Source organism: Arachis ipaensis, chromosome B3 (genome assembly GCF_059453495.1).
Source record: "Arachis ipaensis isolate K30076 ecotype BB chromosome B3, ASM5945349v1, whole genome shotgun sequence".
Classification (NCBI taxonomy): Eukaryota; Viridiplantae; Streptophyta; class Magnoliopsida; order Fabales; family Fabaceae; genus Arachis; species Arachis ipaensis.
In genome coordinates, this window is record NC_142438.1 from 90,413,140 (window position 1) to 90,440,741 (window position 27,602).

Consider the following 27,602-nt stretch of genomic DNA (forward strand, 5'->3'; position numbering starts at 1 on the left):
TTAATCAGAATCTCCGTGGTATAAGCTAGAACTGATGGCGGCATTCATGAGAATCCGGAAAGTCTAAACCTTGTCTGTGGTATTCCGAGTAGGATTCAAGGATTGAATGACTGTGACGAGCTTCAAACTCCTGAAGGCTGGGCGTTAGTGACAGACGCAAAAGGATAGTAAATCCTATTCCAACCGGATCGAGAACCAACCGGTGATTAGCCGTGCTGTGACAGAGCGCGTGAGCGTAGTTTTCACTGGAAGGATGGAAGGTAGCCATTGACAACGGTGATTCACCAACACATATCTTGCCATAGGAGGACGTGCGTGCGTGAACAAGAAGACAGAGGAAAGCAGAGATTCAGAAGACAAAGCATCTCCAAAACTCCAACATATTCTCCATTACTGCATAACAAGTAACCTTTAATCCATGCTCTATTGTTTATTTGCAATTCAACTGATAAACATAATTGACTTCCTGACTAAGATTTACAAGATAACCATAGATTGCTTCAAACCAACAATCTCCGTGGGATTCGACCCTTACTCACGTGAGGTATTACTTGGACGACCCAGTGCACTTGCTGGTCAGTGGTACGAGTTGTGAAAAGTGTGATTCATAATTCGTGCACCAAGTTTTTGGCGCCGTTGCCGGGGATTGTTCGTGTTTGAACAACTGACGGATTGTTTTGTTGCTTAGATTAGGAAAATTTTTCTTTTTGGTTTAGAGTCTCTTATTATTGTTCTTGGTTAAAAATATCCTTCTTTAAAACAAGTGTTACATTTACTGCCTAGTTGGCTAGAGCATTAGTCCAAGCCCGTGGTAGTTGGGTACACTCTTTTTAAAAATCTTTTTCATAAATAATATTTTCTCTATTTAATCCTGTGCCAAACTTTAAGTTTGGTGTTTTCTTGTTGATTTTCCTTAAAATTTTCGAAATATTATTCTGGTTTTCTAAAAATTTTAAGTTTGGTGTTCTTCCTTTGTGTTTTTGTATCTTGATCTTAAAATTTTTAAGTTTAGTGTTCCTTGGTGTTTTCCCTCCAAAATTTTCGAAAATAAGGAACCCCAGATCTAAAAATTTTAAATCCTGCGTTATCTTATTGTTTTTCTCTCTCCTTCAAAAATTCAGATTTTTATTTCAAAATTTAAAACCTTTTTCAAAAATCATCATATCTTTTTCAAAATCTCCTAACTACTTTCTCTCTCCTCACTTTTTCAAAAATCTTTTACTCATTTTTATTTATTCTATTTTGATTTATTTTATTTTCGAAATAAATTAATAAATAAATAAATAAAAATATTTTTTCTATTTTACATCATCTCCCTTTCTCCATCATGGATCTAAGCGGAAATGAACAGTCCAAGAGGACTCTGGGGTCATATTCTAACCCTTCTACTGCTTCATATGGGAGTAGCATCTGCATACCCTCCATTGGAGTCAGTAGCTTTGAGTTGAATCCTCAGCTCATTATCATGGTGCAGCAAAGTTGCCAGTATTTCGGTCTTCCACAGGAAGAACCTACAGAGTTTCTGGCACAGTTTCTACATATTGCTGACACAGTACATGATAAAGAAATAGATCAGGATGTCTACAGACTATTACTGTTTCCATTTGCTGTAAAAGATCAAGCTAAGAGGTGGTTGAATAACCAACCTAAGGCCAGCATAAAGACATGGAAACAGCTGACAGAAAAATTCCTGAATCAGTACTTTCCCCCAAAAAGGATGACACAGCTAAGGTTGGACATCCAAGGCTTTAAGCAAGGAGAAAATAAATCTCTTTATGATGCCTGGGAGAGATACAGAGAGATGCTACGAAAATGCCCCTCTGAAATGTTTTCAGAGTGGGTTCAGTTAGACATCTTCTACTATGGGCTTGCAGAAGGAGCTCAGATGTCTCTAGATTACTCAGCTGGTGGATCTATCCACATGAGAAAGACAATTGAAGAGGCTCAAGAGCTCATTGATACAGTTGCCAAGAATCAGCATCTGTACCTAAGCATCAACCCTTCCAGGAATGAAGAGATTAAAACAGTAACTGCTGAACTCAGTCCTGTAAAACAAGCTGCTGAATTCAATCAGCAATTGGATTTTCTAACAAAGCAGCTAGTCGAATTTAAGGACAGGTTACAAGAGACAAGGATAGCTAATATACATATGGACGAACAGTTTAAGCAAACAAAGCAGCAGCTATCAAGGCAAATAGCAGAAGAATGCCAAGCAGTTCAATTAAGAAGTGGGAAAACATTAAATACCCCACCTCAAGGCATCAAAAATTCAAGAAATGAGCAACCCACCAAAGATTCACCTGAGGACAATAAGAGCCCAGGAAAAAATAATTCTGGCGCTAAAACGCCAGAAAATGGGTGGAAGGCTGGCGCTGAACGCCCAGACCATGCCCAAAACTGGCGTTCAACGCCAGAAATAAGGCAGAATTGGCGTTCAACGCCAGAAATGGGCAAGAATCTGGCGTTGGATGCCCAAATAGGGCAAGTTCCAGCGTTAAACGCCCAAAATGGGCATATTTCTGGCATTCAGGCGCCAGGAACAGGCAATGAGCTGGCATCTAACGTCACTCCAGCTTCTAACTCTGGAACTCAATTGCCAGTGAGAGATCAGACACACATAAATGCTGATAAGAATCCCTCTAAAAAGGCTTCTTCAACCACTTCTGTAGGCAATAAACCTGCAGCAACTAAGGTTGAAGAATATAAAGCCAAGATACCTTATCCTCAAAAACTCCGGAAAGAGGAGCAAGATAAGCAATTTGCTCGCTTTGCAGATTATCTCAGGACTCTTGAAATAAAGATTCCATTTGCAGAAGCACTTGAGCAAATACCTTCTTATGCCAAGTTCATGAAAGAGATCTTGAGTCATAAGAAGGATTGGAGGGAAACAGAAAGAGTTCTCCTCACTGAAGAATGCAGTGCAGTCATTCTGAAGAGCTTTCCTGAAAAGCTTAAAGACCCTGGGAGCTTTCTGATACCATGCATATTAGAAGATAATTGCACCAAGACAGCTTTATGCGATCTTGGGGCAAGCATCAACCTAATACCTGCATCCACTATCAGGAAGCTTGGCTTAACTGAAGAAGTTAAACCAACCCGGATATGTCTCCAACTTGCTGATGGTTCCACTAAATACCCATCAGGCGTGATTGAGGACATGATTGTCAGAGTTGGGCCATTCGCCTTTTCCACTGACTTTGTTGTGCTGGAAATGGAGGAGCACAAGAGTGCTACTCTCATTCTAGGAAGACCCTTCCTAGCAACCGGACGATCCCTCATTGACGTCCAACAGGGAGAAATAACCCTGAGAGTCAACGATGATGAGTTCAAGTTGAACGCTGTCAAAGCCATGCAGCATCCAGACACATCAACAGACTGCATGAAAGTTGGTCTTATTGACTCTTTGGTAGAAGAGATCAACATGGCTGAGAGTCTCGAATCAGAGTTGGAAGACATCTTTAAAGATGTTCAGCCTGATTTGGAGGATTCAGGGGACATGAAAGAGCCTCTGAACTTTCTTCTGAAAGAGGAAAAACCTCCTAAACTCGAGCTCAAGCCACTACCACCATCCTTGAAATATGCATTTCTGGGAGAAGGTGACACTTTTCCAGTGATCATAAGCTCTGCTTTAAATTCACAGGAAGAGGAAGCACTTATTCAAGTGCTAAGAACACACAAGACAGCTCTTGGGTGGTCCATAGGTGACCTTAAGGGCATAAGCCCAGCTAGATGCATGCACAAAATCCTATTGGAGGATAATGCCAAACCAGTGGTTCAACCACAGAGGCGGCTAAATCCAGCCATGAAGGAAGTGGTGCAGAAAGAGGTCACCAAGTTACTAGAGGCTGGGATTATTTATCCTATTTCTGATAGCCCCTGGGTGAGCCCTGTTCAAGTCGTCCCAAAAAAGGGAGGCATGACAGTGATTCATAATGAAAAAAATGAACTGGTTCCTACAAGAACAGTTACGGGGTGGCGCATGTATATTGACTACAGAAGGCTCAATACAGCCACCAGAAAGGATCATTTCCCTTTACCATTCATAGACCAGATGCTAGAAAGACTAGCAGGTCATGATTATTACTATTTTTTGGATGGCTACTCAGGCTATAACCAGATTGCAGTAGATCCCCAGGATCAGGAGAAAACAGCATTCACATGTCCATCCGGAGTGTTTTCTTATAGAAGGATGCCATTTGGGCTATGTAATGCGCCTGCAACCTTCCAGAGATGCATGCTCTCTATTTTCTCTGACATGGTGGAAAAATTTCTGGAAGTCTTCATGGATGACTTCTCAGTATATGGAGACTCATTCAGCTCCTGTCTTGATCACCTGAAACTTGTTCTGAAAAGATGCCAAGAAACTAACCTAGTTTTAAACTGGGAAAAGTGTCACTTCATGGTGACTGAAGGAATTGTTCTTGGGCATAAAATCTCAAACAAGGGAATAGAGGTGGATCAAGCAAAAATAGAGGTAATTGAAAAATTACCACCACCTGCCAATGTTAAGGCAATCAGAAGCTTTCTGGGGCATGCAGGATTCTATAGGAGGTTTATAAAGGATTTTTCAAAAATCGCAAAACCTCTAAGCAATCTGCTAGCTGCTGACACGCCATTTGTGTTTGACACAGAGTGCCTGCAGGCGTTTGAAACGCTGAAAGCTAAGCTGGTCACAGCACCAATCATTTCTGCACCAGACTGGACGTTACCATTTGAGCTAATGTGTGATGCCAGTGATCATGCCATTGGTGCAGTATTGGGACAGAGGCATGACAAGCTTCTGTATGTCATTTATTATGCCAGTCGCGTTCTAAATGATGCCCAGAAAAATTACACAACCACAGAAAAAGAATTACTTGCAGTGGTTTACGCCATTGACAAGTTCAGATCATACTTAGTAGGATCAAAAGTGATTGTGTATACTGATCATGCTGCTCTTAAATATCTACTCACAAAGCAGGATTCAAAACCCAGGCTCATCAGATGGGTATTGCTTCTGCAAGAGTTTGATATAGAAATAAGAGACAGAAAAGGGACAGAAAACCAAGTGGCTGATCATCTGCCCCGGATAGAGCCAGTGGAAGGGACGTCCCTCCCTTCTCTTGAGATCTCTGAGATGTTTCCTGATGAGAATTTATTCGCCATTCAGGAAGCACCATGGTTTGCCGATATTGCAAACTATAAAGCTGCAAGGTTCATACCCAAGGAGTACAACAGGATACAAAAGAAGAAATTAATTACTGATGCAAAGTACTACTTGTGGGATGAACCTTATCTCTTTAAGAGATGTGCAGACGGAATTATCCGTAGGTGTGTGCCTAGAGAAGAAGCACAGAGGATCCTGTGGCATTGCCACAGATCTCAATATGGAGGCCATTTCGGAGGTGAGCGAACAACCACCAAGGTCCTCCAATATGGCTTCTATTGGCCCACACTTTATAAAGATTCCCGAGAGTTTGTACGTAATTTTAACAGTTGCCAAAGAGCTGGTAACCTGCCTCATGGTTACGCCATGCCTCAACAAGGAATCTTGGAAATTGAGTTGTTTGACGTATGGGGAATTGACTTCATGGGACCTTTCCCACCATCATACTCAAACACTTATATTCTGGTGGCAGTTGACTATGTATCAAAATGGGTTGAGGCTATTGCCACACCCACCAATGATACTAAAACAGTGCTGAAGTTCCTCCAGAAACATATCTTTAGCAGGTTTGGTGTCCCTAGAGTACTAATCAATGATGGGGGCACTCACTTCTGCAATAAACAGCTTTACTCTGCCATGGTTCGGTATGGAATTCGCCACAAGGTGGCCACTCCATATCATCCACAAACCAATGGGCAAGCTGAAGTCTCTAACAGAGAATTAAAGAGAATCTTGGAACGGACAGTAAATACCCGTAGAAAGGATTGGGCACGGAGCTTGGATGATGCTCTGTGGGCTTACAGAACAGCATTCAAGACCCCTATAGGGACCTCTCCATACCAACTCGTGTATGGTAAGGCATGCCACCTGCCCGTGAAACTGGAACATAAGGCCTACTGGGCAACCAGATTCCTAAACTTTGATGCCAAATTAGCAGGAGAAAAATGATTGCTCCAGCTAAATGAGCTAGAGGAATTCAGATTCACAGCTTTCGAAAATGCCAAGCTTTATAAAGAAAAATAAAAAAAATGGCATGACAGAAAGCTTTCATCTAGAATCTTTGAACCAGGACAGAAGGTCCTGTTGTTTAACTCTAGACTCAGGCTATTCCCCGGGAAACTGAAATCCCGGTGGAGGGGACCATACGTGATTACAAGTGTATCACCATATGGTTATGTGGAGCTTCAAGATATTGATTCTGATAAGAAGTTCATTGTCAATGGACAGAGAATCAAGCATTACCTTGAAGGCAACATTGAGCAGGAATGCTCAAGGCTGAAGCTAGATTAAAAGCTTAGCAAGGTCCAGCTAAAGACAATAAAGAAGCGCTTGCTAGGAGGCAACCCAGCCATGGGGCAACAATCCTCTAAGCATTTTTGCCCTATTTCTATTTTTATTTTTATTTGTTTATGTAGAGTTCATTGACAACAAGGTAAATAATCAATAACAGAAGACCTCGGCACACAAAACAGAGAAAAAGAGCTCATTGGCAAGAAAACGCCAGTGAAAGTATATTTTGGGCGTTCAACGCCCAAAATGGGCATCCACTGGGCGTTGAACTCCAGTAATGGTAGCAATCTGGGCGTTCAACGCCAGAATGGGGCATCCACTGGGTGTTGAACGCCAGTAATGGCAGCAGCTGGGCGTTGAACGCCCAGGAGAGCAGCAATTGGGTGCTGAACGCCCAAAACAGGTAGTGTTTGGGCGTTCAAACGCCAGGAAGGCAGGGAGGAGCCAAATTCATTTTTTCCACACGTATTTCCATTTTAATTACAAATTTTATGCTTCAATGCATGATTTTTACATGAACATGTCAAGAACCCTGATTTCTAAAATCCTTAATTTCTAAAAATCCATCTTTCCAAATTCAATCCAACTCTTTTCAAATCTTTTCTGAAAACAAATCTATCTCTTTCACTCAAAAATCTTTTCAACTAATCCATATCTTTTTCAAATCTCCATATTATCTTTTTCAAAATTCAGATTTATCTTTTTCAAAAATCTATCATATCTTTTCAAAATTAAACTATATCTTCTATCTTATCTTTTTCAACTCAATCTTTTTATCTTATCTTTTCCAATTTTTCGAAAACCCACCCCCTCCCTTTAAATTTGGGTTCGGCCTCCCTCCTCCTCCATCAACAATTGCACCTAGCTCTCCTTCTACCCCTCTCCTTTCTTTTCTTTTGCTTGAGGACAAGCAATCCTCTAAGTTTGGTGTGTTTATCCGAGATCACTAAGATCATGGCTCCTAAAGAAAAACAACAAGCACAGGAGGATCCCATCAAGAAGAGAGCACAGGAATTCCTCTCAGAGATCCCTCAAGCTGAATACTGGGAGTATCTTGAGACGTCCGTCACTAAGATACGGGAAGCTATGGAGCAAATAATAAAAGAACAGAAGGAACACAGTCAAATGCTGACCTATATGTTTAAAGAACAAGAGGAGCAGGGGCGTGACTTAAGGGAACTGAAGCGCCAAAAGTCTTCTCTTGTAGGACCAAGCACCCCAAGGATCAGAGGAACCCCCGTGCCCCCAGAATAAAGGTTGTTAATTTCCAATTTCTGCCTTAACTCTGTGACAGTGTCCTTATAAAAGTTTACCTTAGAAGTCATATAGTAGTAATTAGTATCTATTTTGATTTTATCTCCAATTAAGCTATAGTTTATTTTTCTCATCATCAGCAAACATGAATAAAGTAGTAGATCTTTTGAATAAGAGGCAATAAAATTTCGAGTTTAATAAAAGAAATTCTAATTAGTTAAATGTGGTGGCAATGCTTTCTGTCTTCTGAATGAATGCTTGAACAGTGCATATGTCTTTTGAATTTGTTGTTTAAGACTGTTAAATATGTTGGCTCTTGAAAGAATGATGAACATGAGACATGTTATTGATAATCTGAAAAATCATAAAAATGATTCTTGAAGCAAGAAAAAGCAGCAAAGAACAAAGCATTCAAAAAAAAAAAAAGAGAGAAAAAGCAAGCAGAAAAAGCCAATGACCCTTAAAACCAAAAGGCAAGGGCAAATGAAAAGGATCCTAAGGCTTTGAGCATCAGTGGATAGGAGGGCCTAAAGGACTAAAATCCTGGTCTAAGCGGCTAAACCAAGCTGTCCTTAACCATGTGCTTGTGGCGTGAAGGTGTCAAGTGAAAACTTGAGACTGAGCGGTTAAAGTCAAGGTCCAAAGCAAAAAGAAGAGTGTGCTTAAGAACTCTGGACACCTCTAATTGGGGACTTTAGCAAAGCTGAGTCACAATCTGAAAAGGTTCACCCAGTTATGTGTCTGTGGCATTTATGTATCCGGTGGTAATATTGGAAAACAAAGTGCTTAGAGCCACAGCCAAGACTCATAAAGAAGCTGTGTTCAAGAATCATCACACTGAACTAAGAGAATCAATAACACTATCTGAATTCTAAGTTCCTATAGATGCCAATCACTCTGAGCTTCAATGGATAAAGTGAAATGCCAAAACTGTTCAGAAGCAAAAAGCTACTAGTCCCGCTCATCTAATTAGAATCTGAGCTTCAATCAAAAACTCTGAGATATTATTGCTTCCCAACCTATTAGTCTTCTATTTTATTTATCTAGTTGCTTGAGGACAAGCAACAGTTTAAGTTTGGTGTTGTGATGAGCGGATATTTTATACGATTTTTGGGGATAATTTCATATAGTTTTGAGTATGTTTTAGTTAGTTTTTAGTCTATTTTTATTAGTTTTTAGGAAAAATTCATATTTCTGGACTTTACTATGAGTTGTGTATTTTTTTGTAATTTCAGGTATTTTTCTGGCTGAAATTGAAGGAGCTGAGCAAAAATCTGATTCAGGCTGAAAAAGGACTGCTGATGCTGTTGGATTCTGACCTCCTTGCACTCAAAGTGGATTTTCTGGAGCTACAGAACTCGAAATGGCATACTTCCAATTGCGTTGGAAAGTAGACATCCAGGGCTTTCCAGCAATATATAATAGTTCATACTTTGCACAAGGATAGATGACGTAAACTGGCGTTCAACGCCAGTTCTCTGCCCAATTCTGGCGTCCAACGCCAGAAAAGGATCAAAAGCTGGAGTTGAACGCCCAAACTGGCATAAAAACTGGCGTTCAACTCCACAAATGGCCTCTGCACGTGAATTGCTTAAGTCTCAGCCCAGCACACACCAAGTGGGCCCCAGAAGTGGATCTCTGCATCATCCATCATAGTCTACTCATATTTTGTAACCCTAGGCTACTAGTTTAGTATTTAAACAACTTTTAGAGACTTATTTTGTATCTCATGACATTTTAGATCAAAACCTTGTATTCTCTGACGGCATGAGTCTCTAAACCCCATTGTTGGGGGTGAGGAGCTCTGCTGTGTCTCGATGAATTAATGCAAGTATTTCTGTTTTCCATTCAAACACGCGTGTTCCTATCTAAGATGGTTATTTGCGCTTAACTGTGATGGAGGTGATGATCTGTGACACTCATCACCTTCCTCAAATCATGAACGTGTGCCTGACAATCATCTCCATTCTATATACGATTGAATGAGTATCTCTTAGATTCCTTAATCAGAATCTCCGTGGTATAAGCTAGAACTGATGGTGGCATTCATGAGAATCCGGAAAGTCTAAACCTTGTCTGTGGTATTCCGAGTAGGATTCAAGGATTGAATGACTGTGACGAGCTTCAAACTCCTGAAGGCTGGGCGTTAGTGACAGACGCAAAAGGATAGTAAATCCTATTCCAACCGGATCGAGAACCAACCGGTGATTAGCCGTGCTGTGACAGAGCGCGTGAGCGTAGTTTTCACTGGAAGGATGGAAGGTAGCCATTGACAACGGTGATCCACCAACACACAGCTTGCCATAGGAGGACGTGCGTGCGTGAACAAGAAGACAGAGGAAAGCAGAGATTCAGAAGACAAAGCATCTCCAAAACTCCAACATATTCTCCATTACTGCATAACAAGTAACCTTTAATCCATGCTCTATTGTTTATTTGAAATTCAACTGATAAACATAATTGACTTCCTAACTAAGATTTACAAGATAACCATAGATTGCTTCAAACCAACAATCTCCGTGGGATTCGACCCTTACTCACGTGAGGTATTACTTGGACGACTCAGTGCACTTGCTGGTCAGTGGTACGAGTTGTGAAAAGTGTGATTCATAATTCGTGCACCATGGACAGAGGAGAATTAATCCTTCAATTGAATGAGGACAACCTTGTGTTTACAACTCAAGGATCTCTCTCTGCATCCATGGAGAGGAAGCATAAAAAGCTTCTCTCAAAGCAGAGTCAAACAAAGCCCCCACAGTCAAACTCTAAGTTTGGTGTTGGGAGGCCACAACCAAACTCTAAGTTTGGTGTTAAACTCCCATATCCAAATTCTAAGTTTGGTGTTGGAGAGTCTCCACAATGCTCTGAACATCTGTGAGGCTCCATGAGAGCCCACTGTCAAGCTATTGACATTAAAGAAGCACTTATTGGGAGGCAACCCAATTTTTATTTATCTAACAATATTTTTCTTAGTTATATGTCTTTATAGGTTCATGATCATGTGGAGTCACAAAATAAATATAAAAATTGAAAACGGAATCAAAAACAGCAGAAGAAAAATCACACCCTGGAGGAAGCATCTGCCTGGCGTTCAACGCCAGAACAGAGCATGGTTCTGGCGCTGAACGCCCAAAATGGGCAGTATCTGGGCGCTGAACGCCCAAAATGGGCATCATCTGGGCGCTGAACGCCAGAATGGCACCCTGGAGAAGAGCTGGCGCTGAACGCCCAGAACAAGCATGGTTCTGGCGTTCAACGCCAGAAATGGCCAGTAAATGGGCGTTGAACACCCAAAATGGGCACCAACCTGGCGCTGAATGCCCATAGTTGCGTGCAAGGGCATTTTGCATGCCTAATTTGGTGCAAGGTTGTAAATCCTTGAACACCTCAGGATCTGTGGACCCCACAGGATCATCTCAGGATCTGTGGACCCCACGGGATCATCTCAGGATCTGTGGACCCCACAGGATCACCTCAGGATCACCTCAGGATCTGTGGACCCCACAGGATCCCCACCTACCTCCACTCACTTCTTCTCATCCCTCACCACTCTCTTTCACACAATCACATCTACCCACTCTTCCCCATAAACCTACCTCATAAACTCCACCTACCTTCAAAATTCAAAACCAATTTCCCACCCAAACCCACCCTAAATGGCCGAACCTTAACCCCCCCCTATATATAGCCCTCCATTCTTCCTCATTTTCACACAACACAAACCTCTCCTCTCTACTTGGCCGAAACACACTTCACCCCTCTTCTCCATATTTTCTTCTTCTTCTTCCTCTATTCTTTCTTTTATTGCTCGAGGGCGAGCAATATTCTAAGTTTGGTGTGGTAAAAGCATAAGCTTTTTGTTTTTCCATTACCATTGATGGCACCTAAGACCGGAGAATCCTCTAGAAAGGGGAAAGGGAAGACAAAAACTTCCACCTCCGAGTCATGGGAGATGGAAAGGTTCATCTCCAAAGCCCATCAAGACCACTTCTATGATGTTGTGGCCAAGAAGAAGGTGATCCCCGAGGTCCTTTTCAAACTCAAAAGAAATGAGTATCCGGAGATCCGACATGAAATTCAAAGAAGAGGTTGGGAAGTTCTAACAAATCCCATCCAACAAGTCGGCATCCTAATGGTTCAAGAGTTCTATGCCAATGCATGGATCACCAAGAACCATGATCAAAGTAAGAACCCGGATCCAAAGAACTACGTTACAATGGTTCGGGGGAAATACTTAGATTTTAGTCCGGAGAATGTGAGGTTGGCGTTTAACTTGACCATGATGCAAGGAGATGAACGCCCCTACACTAGAAGGGTCAACTTTAATCAAAGGTTGGACCAAGTCCTTATGGACATATGTGTGAAAGGAGCTCAATGGAAGATTGACTCCAAAGGCAAGCCGGTTCAACTAAGAAGATTGGACCTCAAGCCTGTGGCTAGAGGATGGTTGGAGTTCATTCAATGCTCAATCATTCCCACTAGCAACCGATCTGAAGTTTCTATGGATCGAGCCATCATGATTCATAGCATCATGATTGGAGAGGAAATAGAAGTTCATGAAGTCATCTCTAATGAACTCTACAAAATAGCCAAAAAGTCATCCCCCATGGCAAGGCTAGCTTTTCCTCATCTTATCTGCCATCTATGTTACTCAGCTGGAGCTTTCATAGAAGGAGACATTCCTATTAAGGAAGAGAAGCCCATCACTAAGAAAAAGATGGAGCAAGCAAGAGAGCCCATTCATGGAGCTCAAGAGGCGCAGGAAGCTCATCACCATGAGATCCCGGAGATGCCTCAAATGCATTTTCCTCCACAAAACTATTGGGAGCAAATCAACACCTCCCTAGGAGAATTAAGTGCCAACATGGGACAATCAAGGGTGGAACATCAAGAGCACTCTATCATGCTCCATGAAATAAGAGAAGATCAAAAAGCAATGAGGGAGGAGCAACAAAGACAAGGAAGAGACATAGAAGAGCTCAAGGACATCATTGGTTCCTCAAGAAGGAAACGCCACCATCACTAAGGTGGATTCATTCCTTGTTCTTATTTCTTCTGCTTTTCGTTTTCTATGTTATGTGCTTATCTATGTTTGTGTCTTCATTACATGATAATTAGTAGTTAGTAACTTTGTCTTAAAGTTATGAATGTCCTATGAATCCATCACCTCTCTTAAATGAAAAATGTTTTAATTCAAAAGAACAAGAAGTACATGAGTTTCGAATTTATCCTTGAACGTAGCTTAATTATATTGATGTGGTGACAATGCTTCTTGTTTTCTGAATGAATGCTTGAACAGTGCATATGTCTTTTGAAGTTGTTGTTTAAGAATGTTAAATATGTTGGCTCTTGAAACAATGATGACAAGGAGACATGTTATTTGATAATCTGAAAAATCATAAAAATGATTCTTGAAGTAAGAAAAAGCAGCAAAGAACAAAGCTTGCAGAAAAAAAAATAGAAAAAGAAAAAGCAAGCAAAAAAAGCCAATAACCCTTAAAACCAAAAGGCAAGGGCAAATAAAAAGGATCCCAAGGCTTTGAGCATCAGTGGATAGGAGGGCCTAAAGGAATAAAATCCTGGTCTAAGCAGCTAAACCAAGCTGTCCCTAACCATGTGCTTGTGGCGTGTAGGTGTCAAGTGAAAACTTGAGACTGAGCGGTTAAAGTCAAGGTCCAAAGCAAAAAAAGAGTGTGCTTAAGAACCCTGGACACCTCTAATTGGGGACTTTAGCAAAGCTGAGTCACAATCTGAAAAGGTTCACCCAACTATGTGTCTGTGGCATTTATGTATCCGGTGGTAATACTGGAAAACAAAGTGCTTAGGGCCACGGCCAAGACTCATAAAATAGCTGTGTTCAAGAATCATCATACTGAACTAGGAGAGTCAATAACACTATCTGAACTCTGAGTTCCTATAGATGCCAATCATTCTAAACTTCAATGGATAAAGTGAGATGCCAAGACTATTCAAGAGGCAAAAAGCTATAAGTCCCGCTCATATGATTGAAGCTATGTTTCATTGATAGTTTGGAATTTATAGTATATTCTCTTCTTTTTATCCTATTTGATTTTCAGTTGCTTGGGGACAAGCAACAATTTAAGTTTGGTGTTGTGATGAGCGGATAATTTATACGCTTTTTGGCATTATTTTTAGTATGTTTTTAGTAGAATCTAGTTACTTTTAGGGATGTTTTCATTAGTTTTTATGTTAAATTCACATTTCTGGACTTTACTATGAGTTTATGTGTTTTTCTGTGATTTCAGGTATTTTCTGGCTGAAATTGAGGGACTTGAGCAAAAATCAGATTCAGAGGTTGAAGAAGGACTGCTGATGCTGTTAAATTCTGACCTCCCTGCACTCAAAGTGGATTTTCTGGAGCTACAGAACTCAAAATGGCACGCTTCCAATTGCGTTGGAAAGTAGACATCCAGGGCTTTTCAGAAATGTATAATAGTTCATACTTTTTCCAAGTTTAGATGACGCAAACTGGCGTTCAACGCCAGCTCTCTGCCCAATTCTGGAGTTCAGCGCCAGAAAGGGATCAAAAACCAGAGTTGAACGCCAGAAATGGATCAAAAACTGGCGTTCAACTCCACAAATGGCCTCTGCACATAGAAAGTTAAAGCTCAGCCCAAGCACACACCAAGTGGGCCCTGGAAGTGGATTTACACATCAATTACTTACTTCTGTAAACCCTAGTAGCTAGTTTATTATAAATAGGACCTTTTACTATTGTATTAGACATCTTTGGATTATATTTTGATCATCTTAGGATCTTAGGATCATCTTTGGACGCCTGGTTAGATCAAAGGGGCTGGCCATTCGGCCATGCCTGGACCTTTCACTTATGTATTTTTAACGGTAGAGTTTCTACACTCCATAGATTAAGGTGTGGAGCTCTGCTGTTCCTCAAAGATTAATGCAAAGTACTACTATTTTCTATTTAATTCATCTTATTTCGCTTCTAAGATATTCATTCACACTTCAACCTGAATGTGATGAACGTGACAATCATCATCATTCCCTATGAACACGTGCCTGACAACCACTTCCGTTCTACATTAGATTGAATGAGTATCTCTTAGATCTCTTAATCGGAATCTTCGTGGTGTAAGCTAGAATGATGGCGGCATTCAAGAGAATCCAGAAGGTCTAAACCTTGTCTGTGGTATTCCGAGTAGGATTCAATGATTGAATGACTGTGACGAGCTTCAAACTCGCGATTGCCGGGCGTAGTGACAGACGCAAAAGGATAGTAAATCCTATTCCAGCATGATCGAGAACCGACAGATGAATAGCCGTGCCGTGACAAGGTGCGTTGACCATTTTCACTGAGAGGATAAGATGAAACCATTGACAAGGGTGATGCCTCCAGACGATTAGCCGTGCCGTGACAGGGCATTTGGATCATTTTCCCGAGAGAAGACCGAAAGTAGCCATTGACAATGGTGATGTATCACATAAAGCCAGCCATGGAAAGGAGTAAGACTGATTGGATGAAGATAGCAGGAAAGCAGAGGTTCAGAGGAACGAAAGCATCTCTATTCGCTTATCTGAAATTCTCACCAATGATTTACATAAGTATTTCTATCCTTATTTTATTAATTATTTTCAAAAACCCCATTACTATTTTATATCCGCCTGACTGAGATTTACAAGGTGACCATAGCTTGCTTCATACCAACAATCTCCGTGGGATTCGACCCTTACTCACGTAAGGTATTACTTGGACGACTCAGTGCACTTGCTGGTTAGTTGTGCGAAGTTGTGAACCATGGTATTGGCATCATGTTTTTGGCGCCATTACCAGGGAAAGAAAGAGCGATGAATTTTACATAATCAAAGTGTAATCACAATTTCTGCGCACCAAATATCCATCTTCAAATCTCAACACACACCAACTCAACTCATCAATAATCATCATCTAACAATATGTATCTCATCACATTCAAATCCATTCTTCCTACTAATAGTCATCCACCATCAATCATAGCTCAACATCAATAATTCTTCCTCATGCAACATTAACTCAAAATCAATACCATTCAATATCATCACCAACCACAAGATTCAAAACCCACAATCATCATCATAATATATCATCACACATCATAATCATCAATATCCTTCAACAAGCACCATAAACATATATTATACATTCCAACAATCTCTATAATCCTCTTCATCATACAACATAATTTCATAAATAATTAGGCATACACCAACATCATTCAATCCTATCTTATGGTCCACTAGCCTAAGTTTCCAGAAACATTACATATTACATAAAGAAAATCAAAATCATACCTTGACTGATTCCTAATATGCACAAAACACCACTTTGAGTCCAAACAAGCTTCCAAAAAGCCAAGCCAACTCCAACAAGCACCAAAACTCAAACTAACATCATGTAACATACAAACATCAAGCCTAGGGTTTACAAAATAACTAAACACATGAGTTTAGTGAAACCTTACCTTGTCCAATGATATTAGGAGTAAAATCCAATAAGTACTCGCTACTAGAGATCACCTAAATAAGCAAAATCACAAAATCTACTCAAAAACCAAACCCCCAAAATGCAGAAAGTTAGGGCAGGAAATTAAGATGTGAGCTTCAAGTTCTTACCATATTTTCTTAGTTAGGATTGAAGAGCTCTACAAGAGCTTCGCGTGGCCGCAAACGGCTCGTAAATCGGAATTCCGTAGCTCAAGTTATGGCTCCCGAAAGGTGATGATGAATAGTAACATCACCTCTTCTCCTCTCTTCTCTCAAACCGCGCCTTTCTTTCTCTTTGGGCTGGAAAATGAGCTCAAAGCTCATTAAATGAGCATATATATGGTGAGCCTTGTGCCCAGTTTGGGCTCGGTCTAACTCGTTAGCGTTTTTGGTTCTTTGACCCACTTTGGGCCAAAACCTTTAAGATTAGTGCCCGATTTTCAATTCTAAATTATTTTTGTCCTTTCAAAACAACAAATCGATATTCAAAATCTTATTTTCCCAAAATACACGGTACTGGACGGATTAAAGCTGGTACTGCCAGCTTAGGCACCAGTACGCATTTTTTCAAAAACTTTTTGCAAAAGATACATTTTCCAACTTAGAAAAATTCATTGAAATCAAATTTCACCTTTATATTTTCAAATTAAAACTTCTAAATTTTGAATCTAGTCCGGGCACTTAAAAATTATTATTTCATCAAAACGGTTATGCCGGCTCTTACATTGAGGGCGAGAGTGGCGACGGAAGAGAGAGGTCAGATGGGTTCTGGTTTTGGGTTCGGGCACCGGCCAGGGGATGTAAGTGAGGGAGAGAACGACACTTTTCTTTTTTAAAAAAAAAACATAACCTGGTTCGGGTTACATGAACCGATCTGAATCACTGGTTTTTATAGAACCGGTCAGATCAAACCGATTTTTACCGGGTTCACTGCTTAAACAGTTCGGCAAGTGGCTCGATCCGGCTAGATAACTGGGTGATCGAATTTTCGATCGAATCAGCCGGGTCGAATTGAATTTGATAACTATGGTTGGGAGTTAGTATTTAAGATAAAGAGTTTGGAGTTTAAGATGTAGGAATTTGACTCTAAGGTTAGCATTTATAAGTTCATAATTAGGAATTTGACATTTATAGTAATATTTAATAATTAATAGTATCTTATAAGTAAATAATTTATTTTATCTTTTTTTTAAAGATATTCTATTAAATTACTAATACGTTACAACTTGATATATGATTAGAAAAATAAATATTAAATAATCTTATATATAAGAATAATGATGATCAATGATAATAAGTAAACAATTTATTTTATTTTTTTTAAAAAATGTCTTAATAAATTACCAATATATTACTACTTGATATATATGAATAATAATAAATATTAAATTATCTTATATATATAATAATTATGACAATGACTAAAAATAAATAATTTATTATTTTCTTAAAAATACCTTATTAACTTGCTAATACGTTACAATTAAGTTGTTATTACAAGGATAAATTACTCATTTAAATTGTTTGAAAATTATAATTATTAGAATATAACTTTTGAACATTGTAGACGTAAATACAATTTTTATATTATTATAGAAATCGTAGGAGGGTACAGTGATTTCAGAAATACACGTAAACTACTACAGAGGGTGTAACGATTTACTTTAGAATGCGTGTCAAGAGAAACTGCTACACCTTATAGCAGTTTTTTGAAGAAATGCAACAATAAAGGAACCGTGGTATCCCTATAGTGATTTCTTCACAAATGGCTCATTGCATAAACTGCAGTACCCCCTACAGCGGTTTACATGTGCCTATAAATTCGCCAGACACAGTAGCAAATTCTTCATTTCAATTGAAACTAAAAATTTGAGAGAGAGAGAGAGAGAGAGAGAGAGAGAGAGAGAGAGAGAGAGAGAGAGTTGTGAATTGAGAGAAGAAGGAAAAGACTTGGAAAGGATTTGACCACTTGAGATTCCTAGAGGCGCCATTTTCAAGCGAGACCATGGCGGATGAAGGCAACTTGTACCGATTCAATGGCGTTGTTCACATTACCGGTGGCATCAATGAAGAAGTAAGTTTATTTTCTTTTAAGTATTAAAGTTTATAACGTAAAATGTAGTATTTAGAGTGCAGGAATTAGAATACAGAATTTAAAGTTTGTAGCTTAGTATTTGAAATTTAAAATTTAAAATTAAGGATTTAAAATTTTAAATGTAGAAGGTTTGTCCTTTAGTATTTGAGATTTAGGATTCAAATTTTAAATATCGAGTTTAAGGTTTGTAGGTTAAAATTTTAAATATAGTATTTGAAAATTAAAATTTAAAATTTAAAATTTTTAATTTTAAATTTAGAAAGTTTGTAGTTTGGTATTTGAAATTTAAGACTTGAATTTTAGATATAGAATTTAAAGTTCGTAGTTTATTATTTAAAATTTAAGATTTAAATCTTAAACTTTAAATTTTAAAATCTAGGACTTATAAATTTAAAAGTTGGAGATTTTTTACTTGTTTTAAAGTACATTAAGATTTGTTTCAAATTTTTATGTAAAAGTTCATACGTATTATTTCTCTATTTTAATAAAATTAGTTTTAAAAATAATGCTAAGAGAACTATATCTAAAAATTTTAGTTAAGATTGGATAGATAAGACACTCTACTTATTATATCGGATTATAAATTATGGTTTAGACTTGTAAATATTAGAATTTAATTTAGGTGTGGTTATTGTTCTCACATCATACAACCAAGTAGGTGTATTTATAGCGTTCGAAGGCAACAGAATATGCCTTTTTCATGAAAGAATCATACCTTATTTGGAGAGGGCTGGTTTGATCTACTTGGCTAGGCTGAACACGCGTTGGTTCTGGTTGGATGAGCCACTGGTCAGCGCATTCATTGAGAGGTGGCGTCCTGAGATGCACACCTTTCATATGTCGTTCAGAGAGTGCACCATCATGCTGCAGGATGTGGCAAATCAGTCGGGGTTTTCCGTCGATGGAAAAGCTGTATCTGGGTGCCTCAAAGACTTTGACCAGTTTATGGAGGATGGCAGACCGGCTTGGGAGTGGTTTCAGGGGTTATTCGGTGAGTTGCCACCGCTGGATAAAGTCAAGAAGTTCACAGTCCACTTTCCATGGTTCCATGAGAGGTTCAGGATGCTACCAGTGGATTCGAGTGAGGATACTGTACGCATATACGCATGTTTTCCACTTAGTTGTTTGGGGACAAGAGTGAAAATCCGATACATATTCGGGGGTAACCATTTGTGGCGAGGCTTGATGAGATGGGCACTTACAGCTCATGTATTCACACTTCCGAAAAACTTCACTGACAAGGAAACAAAACATGCATATCTTCGTCCGACCCTGTCACAAATGTTTCATACTTCACACCAGTTGACACAACCGCAATAGGAATTTTATAAAACAACTTCTTCACCCATTTTGTCCCACACACCCCTACCTTTTGAAATATACTCGTTTTTAGCTCTGACAATGTATTTGATGACCGAACAAAAATACTCACTGGTTCTCTATCAGTAAACTTAACACCATGTCCTTTACTTTTTTGAATTTTCCCAGAATAATACAGTAGAACTAAAAAACTCTCTTCAATATTCATTTGTGAATTTGTGAAAATGATAATCTACTACTATACCATTGCCTCCTGCTTGGTATTTATAGGCATTTTTTATATGAAGAAACTGTTATAGGCCCACACAGTTTCAGGGCTAGCCATTTGTGAAGAAATCGCTATAGGGGTACCGCGGTTTCTTCATTATTACATTCCTTCAGAAATCGCTATATGGTGTAGCGGTTTCTCTTGACACGCGTTCGAATGTAATGTTAATGTGAATTCCTGAAACCACCATACCTTCTCGCAGTTTCTATAGTAATGTAAAAATATTTGCGTTTGCAATGTTCAAAAATTGTATTATGATAATTATGATTTTCAAACGACTTAAATGAGTAACTTGCCCTTATTACATTTATGAGATATGTATTTATTGTTCAACTAATTGCCTTATTGTCAACCCCGGAGATGAATTTGTGGTGAACAATCACTTTATTATTTAATTAATTCTTTATTATTTGAACTGGCAAAGAATTTTGACAAAAAAAATTTTCACCGTAATAATTGATAAAGCAATTTCAATAATCTAAACAAAGAAATTAATTTAGATAATTCCACTTATGAAACAATAAACATGTCATTATATAAGGCTAAATTTTTTTTGTATGTTCTTTATGTCTTTTGCAACCATTCATTCTCAAAAAACCCGTACTCAAATATCAAGTTATGCTATCTTCTCTCAAACTCTTTAGAAAAAATTTTTCATACATTAGGTGCTTTAATCCATCTAAGAATTTCAAATTCTTTATAGCTTCACAGGCATTGCGATATAGATGTCATACACAAAGACGATGTGCAGCATTTGGAAGAACTTCTTTTATTGCCTCCCTCATTGCAAGATCTCCATCTGTTACCATGGCTATAGGTTGTTTATTACTCATTATCTCCATGAACATCTTCAACACCAAAACATAGGTTTCACGCTTCTCATCGGATAATAAACCACAACAAAAAATGCATCTTTGTCCATGATGATTTGTGCATGAGAAGATAACCAATGGCCTATTATACTTGTTTTTTTGGTATGTTCTGTCGAAAGCCAACACATCACTAAAACATTAGTAATCAATGATGCTAGATCCGTCGGCCCACACTAAATTATTAAGCTTACCATCTTTTAAAATAAACTTCCCTTGCAATAGTGGGTCCTCATCTGCGTTAGAAATTAGGTAATTTAATGCTGCATGTGCATCACCATCTTTTATCTTTGCACGCCTCGATCTGTCAAAATGATTATATATACCTTTTTTTATGAATCCTGTCATGTTTGGACCTCTTTTTTGCGCCACCATGAACCCCATTATATGACATGTTCTAACACCATAAAAGTACAAACTATCAGCCTTTGCTTTATCAGTGTCGGTCATTGTTCGATATGCCAGAACAAACTGGATATACTTAGGTGGGATGAGGTCATGGTTGTGAGTCTCTTTAAATTTGGTGATTCGCCACTTTTGTAAAATCAAGTCATAATGAAATCTAATCTTTGCTTGACACATTACACGTGTGATTGGCTTATGATCCTTTTTTCTATTCTCCATCTCCAAGTACTTTTTTCTTCGTGTACCCTCTCTGTTACAAACCATCTGTCGCATATTAATGTTTCCATTGACATCTTGTCCTTTTTTGTCAAGCCTCGCAACAAAACCATACACTCTAGCATAATTTCTATGGAAATCACAACATTGATCAACGGTGTTAAACTCAATATCCCACATGTCATCATAGCTTTATTCGTTTAACTTCTTCTCAACTTCTTGAATTTTGTAGCTACAATTTGACACCTTTATAGATTCACTAACTTTACTCTCATTGTTGATAATATCTTCTGATAAAACCTAATTTTATAGTTTATCTTGTACTTAATTTAGGGGATTTTATCAACTTTTCTCACATTTATTCAATGAAATAGCATGGTTTTGTAATTCTCCCTAAATTTGTGCTTAAGTGTGAAAACATGCTTTTTAGGCCTTCAAATAGCTAAATTTAATTCACTTTAATTCCATCCGATGCCATGATATGTTTGTTAAGTGATTTGAGGTTTAGAAGGCAAATATTGGATTAAGGGAATGAAGAAAAAGCATGTAAAAAATGGAGAACTCATAAAGAAATGAAGGAATTGCAAAGCTGTCAATCATGACTTCTTAGTACTTAATCGATCATAACTTGAGCTACAGAGGTCTAAATGAGACGGTTTCAGTTGCGTTGAAAAGTTAACATCCGGGGCTTCAAAATGATATAAAATTTTCAGAGTTACCTTGTGTTTGGTGACGCGTACGTGTCGTTCTACATGCACACATCGCAGGATCAGCGTGACTCACTTAAGGCAACTCGTGGCCAGCAATTTCTGAAGCATTTTGGGTCAAATCCAACTCATTTCTGATGCTATTGAACCCAAGGATGAAAGGGGGATAAACTAAGTAGTCATAGTTGAGTTTCTATCATGTTTTAGATGTATAATTCTAGAGAGATAAGTTCTCTCTTCTCTCTAGAAATTAGGTTAGGTTTAGATTAGGATTTTCTTAGATCTAGATTTTAATTCTTGTTTTCATCTACTTTTCCTTTCAATTTCTTGTTGCTACATCTCTACTCTTATAGTTCCTTTTGTTAATTTCTTATTCTAGTCATTTTTATGTTCATGCACTTTTGTTTCCTTTAATTTCTATTTAATGCAATTTATGTTTCATGTTTCTTCTTGTTTAATTGATTTGTTGTTATTTCCTTGCTTGAGTAGTTGTAGATTTACATTTCTTGCGATTTTATCTCGCTTTCCTTTTATGCCTTCCAAGTATTTGATAAAATACTTGGTTGGGTTTTAGTGTAGATTTTTCTCCTCTTGGCTTTGGTTGAGTAATTGGAGACTCTTGAGTTATCAAACTCTTTTGTTGATTGATAATTGGAAGTTGCTAGTTGACTTGGATTTCACTAAAGCTAGTCTTTCACTATGATTTGACTAGGACTTGTGGACTCAAGTTGATTATATTCACTTGACTTTCCTTCATAATTAGAGGTTAACTAAGTGGAGCAATGGACAATTCTTTTCACAATAGATGATGATAATGAGGATAGGACTTCTAATTCTCACTCCTTGCCAAGAGCTTTCTTAGTTATTAGCTTAGTTCTCTTGTTATTTTCAATTCTTGTCTCTTACTACAAAAAATCCCAAAACATTCCTTCATAGCCAATAATAAAGCACTTCATTGTAATTCCTAGGGAGAATGATCCGGGATTAATACTCTCAGTTATTTTTATTGGGGTTTGTACTTGTGACAAACAAATTTTTTATGTGAGGATTGTTTGTTGGTTTAGAAACTATACTTGCAACGAGAATTTATTTGTGAAATTCTATACCATCAAATTTTCTCTCATCAAAATGGCGCCGTTGCCGGGAAATTGCATAGTGTTATGTTATTGGCTATTGTAAATATGTTCATATTGTGAGTATCTTGCTTTTTGGCTTTTTCTTGTTATTGCTAGTATCTAGGAGTTATTTCTTTCTTTATTTATTTTTGATATACTTTATCTTGATTTCCTCCTTTCTGTATGAATTCTCATTCTTGTTGTTTTGGATATGGTTATGACTATGTTGTAGGTAATGGAAACTTGAATGATGGCTCATATTATAGGAGAGATGAATTCTTGAGAAGGGAGCCATATCCATATGAGCACTCACCATGGCAACCTCCTCAACTAAGCTACTATGATTACAACCCCTCCTATAATGCATATCATTCCAATGAATATGATGGTTCTTATCATGATTATGCCACTCAACCACCATCATTCCATGCACCATACTCTCAATATAGTCCTCAAACACTATCATTCCAACCACCATACTCCCAATCCACATCCTATTTCCATCAATCACCTCCACACAATCCTAATCCATATCCTCTATATGCACAAACTTATAACCATTATGAACAAGCACCCATGAAACCACCACCACTTCAACATTATTACCCTCACAATCCTTCTTTTTCCTCCAACCAAGCCTCTATGGATGATACACTTGGTATCATTTCTCAAGAGCAAGAAGAGTTCCAAACCGTACTCACCGGTTTCACCTCCGCCCTCCAAGAGCTTATATCACGTATACCTCTATCTTCTACCAACAACCAAAATACCTTCCAACCTCCAAGCTTTGATGAACCTCCTTTTCAACTACATAATGATCTCTCCATCCCACCACCACCCTCTATGAAATAACATCCATATCCATCAATCTAAGAACAACATGATGCCAATTATGCGATTGACATGGACCAAGAGAGAAAGGATCGTCTTAGGGACTTAATGAATCGAATTTACGCATCTATACTTCAAGAGAAGCAAAAGGAGGCCCAAGAAGTGGAGGTAGTAGAGACTCTTGAAGATGAAGGAATAGTTGAAGAAGATTTAGGGGAGGTTGAACAAGAGAGGAGCTCCATCATTGAAGACAACTCTACACCAAGTGATAACGGTGATCTTGTTGAAACTTCTTCCATGAGGTGTGAAACCGATGTTAAGGAAGAATGTGCACAACCTCCAAGACATATTTTGATTAATGAGAAAGAGTTGGAAGAAGTTAGCACACAAGAGGAAATTGAAGAAAGTTGTCAAAAGATGAAAGTCATTAAGGAGGAACCAAAGGAAGTGGAGCCTACAATGACAAAACTATTGGATATCTTCCTTACTAAGTCACCATCCAAATTACAAGTTGAATGGGTAATCATCTCATCTTTCAATTTTCTTGGCCATATCAATATGCATTATTAGAAATGGATGGTCAACTTAAAGCTATGTGTGAGTTAAAAAGTAGAAAAGAGTTGGGTGTTGGTTGGAAACAAGAATCAAGGTGCATAGTAGATGGAAACTCAAATTTTAGGATTCATGGTTGGAGTGATGATGAGTCGGAGTCACAAGCAGAATTCAATAAGTTTGTCACCCGAATGGAAGCATGAAGATCAAGAAGAAAGAGGGTTGACAAACAAAGTATGGGACCCTAGAATATACATAGATAATCATCAACTTTGGGGCCTTGGTACTCGCTTGAGATCTCTTGGTAGCTTGGCGTGCTTAGTTTGGGATCCCGGAGGACATTGGAAATGCAAGAATTGGTGAGAATTCAAGGAAGGATTTAAGCATAAGCCACCATAGCAAAGTCCCTACCAAATGTCCAACTTAAGAACTTTAAATAAAAGTGCTAGGTGGGAAACACCCTACCATGGTAAACTCTTTCCATTCTCTGTATATATAATCAATGAATGAATTGGGTTACCATTGTTAGGTAGTTTTCTTATTTTCATACTTTAGCATATTTTGCTTTGATTACTAGGTTACTTGTTAGATTCATGTTTTGATTAGAATAGTTATTTTTGAATTGCATTTTGCTTGAAGTGCAAGTTTTGTTTGTTTTGTCTTTGAAAACTTTTCAAAAGAACTAAAAGATTTTTGTTAAATTTGAATTTTAGTTGATTTAGAATATTTATAGGTTAGGAGAGTGTTAAATTCTATTTTTATACTTCTAAAAAAAAAAGTCACCCCACGTGTAAGCATGGGCGACGCCTACGCATTGATGGCACTTCCGCAACTCCTGGTACAAAAACCAGAGAGTTGTGCCTACTTTGTGCTGGTGTGCCTATAGCATAATCTGAACCCATGCATACGCGTGGGCGACGCTTATGCGTCACTTGCACTTTTTGTATTCCACGTGTACGCATGGGCGACGCTTACGCATCGCTTGTCCCTGCTGCCTTCCACGCTTACGCGTGGGCGACGCTTACGCGTCGCTTCGCACCCTATTTCTTCTCCTTTCTCCTTTATTCTTCTTTCTTCTTTCCTTCTTCTTTCTTTCTACCTTTCTTCTTCTCTCTTCTTCCTTTCTTACTTTCTTGTTTTCCCTCTCTTTAAAAAAAATAAAAATTAAAAAAATTAAAATTAAAAATAAAAATAAAAATAAAAGTAAAAATACAATTAAAATTTTTTTCTCATCTTTTCTTTTCTTTTATTGGATTAGCATACTTTTATTCATTGCATTTTAATTTTGTTTTTATAGCTTGTTCTTATTTTCTTTTTTAAGTTCTTATTTTAATAATGGTGTTGAATTCTCTTACTCAATTGTTGAGAATTTCTTGCATTATTTTGGTGCTTCGTGACTTGTTTATCATTAATGGTCATATTTGTTTCACACACAAGATTAGTGCTTTAGTCCTTCCTAATTCATTATTCCATGTTTTTGTACCTCATTGAGTTAGTGATGAGCGGATATTTTATACGCTTTTTGGGGTTAATTTCATATAGTTTTTAGTTAGTTTTAGTTTATTTTTAGTAGTTTCTAGGCAAAATTCATATTTCTAGACTTTACTATGAGTTTGTGTATTTTTCTATGATTTCAGGTATTTTCTGGCTGAAATTGAGGGAGCTGAGCAAAAATCTGATTCAGGCTGAAAAAGAACTGCTGATGCTGTTGGATTCTGACCTCCCTGCACTCAAAATAGATTTTCTGGAGCTACAGAACTCCAAATGGCGCGCTTCCAATTTCTTTGGAAACTAGACATCCAGGGCTTTCCAACAATATATAATATTCCATACTTTGCTCAAGGATAGACGACGTAAACTGGCGTTCAACACCAGTTCCATGCTGCTATCTGGCGTCCAGCGCCAGAAACAAGTTACAAAGTGGAGTTCAACGCCAGAAACAGGTTACAACCTGGCGTTGAATGCCCAAAACAGCCCAGGCACGTGAGAAGCTTTAGTCTTGGCCCCAGCACACACCAAGTGGGTCCCAGAAGTGAATTTTTGCACTATCTATCATAGTTTACTCATTTTCTGTAAACCTAGGTTACTAGTTTAGTATTTAAACAACTTTTAGAGATTTATTTTGGATCTCATGACATTTTAGTTCTAAACTTTGTACCTTTTGACGCATGAGTTTTTAAACTCCATTGTTGGGGGTGAGGAGCTCTGCTGTGCCTCGATGAGTTAATGCCAGTATTTCTGTTTTCTATTCAATCATGTTTGTTCCTATCTAAGATATTCATTTGCGCATTATTATGATGAATGTGATGATCCGTGACACTCATCACCATTCTCAACCTATGAACGTGTGCCTGACAACCACCTCCGTTCTACATTAGATTGAATGAGTATCTCTTAGATTCCTTAATCGGAATCTCCGTGGTATAAGCTAGAATCCATTGGCAGCATCCTTGAGAATCCGGAAAGTCTAAACCTTGTCTGTGGTATTCCTAGTAGGATTCTGGGATTGGATGACTGTGACGAGCTTTAAACTCGCGAGTGCTGGGCGTAGTGACAGACGCAAAAGGATAGTAAATCCTATTCCGGTATGATCGAGAACCTACAGATGATTAGCCGTGCGGTGACAGCGCACCTGGACCATTTTCACTGAAAGGAAGGATGGTAGCCATTGCCAACGGTGATCCTCCAACACACAGCTTGCCATAGAAGGGACGTGCGTGCGTGAAGAAGAAGATAGAGAGAAAGCAGAGATTCAAAAGGCAAAGCATCTCCAAAACTCCAACATATTCTCATTTACTACATAACAAGTAACCTTTAATTCATGCTCTCTTGTTCATTTGCAAGTCAATTGATAGCCACTAATTAATATCCTGACTAAGAGTTGCAAGATAACCATACCTTGCTTCAAGCCAACAATCTCCGTGGGATCGACCCTTACTCACGTAAGGTATTACTTGGACGACCCAGTGCACTTGCTGGTCAGTTGTGCGGAATTACATAGTGTGAAGTAATTTTCGTGCACCAAGTTTTTG

The 27,602-nt window shown here is 38.5% G+C and overlaps 1 protein-coding gene across 1 annotated transcript; it reads right to left on the bottom strand.

Annotated features, from left to right (window-relative positions):
* Nucleotides 1-20,885: 20,885 nt before the first annotated feature.
* Nucleotides 20,886-21,545, bottom strand: LOC107633323 (protein FAR1-RELATED SEQUENCE 5-like). The gene has a single exon (XM_016336964.1). It carries the CDS (start codon nucleotides 21,543-21,545, stop codon nucleotides 20,886-20,888), a length of 660 nt encoding a protein of 219 aa, XP_016192450.1.
* Between the last annotated feature and the right edge of the window lie 6,057 nt (nucleotides 21,546-27,602).

Coding starts and splice junctions, on each gene's coding strand:
- LOC107633323 (XM_016336964.1), bottom strand. CDS start 21,545: ATGTGGGATATTGAGTTTAACACCGTTGATCAATGTTGTGATTTCCAT.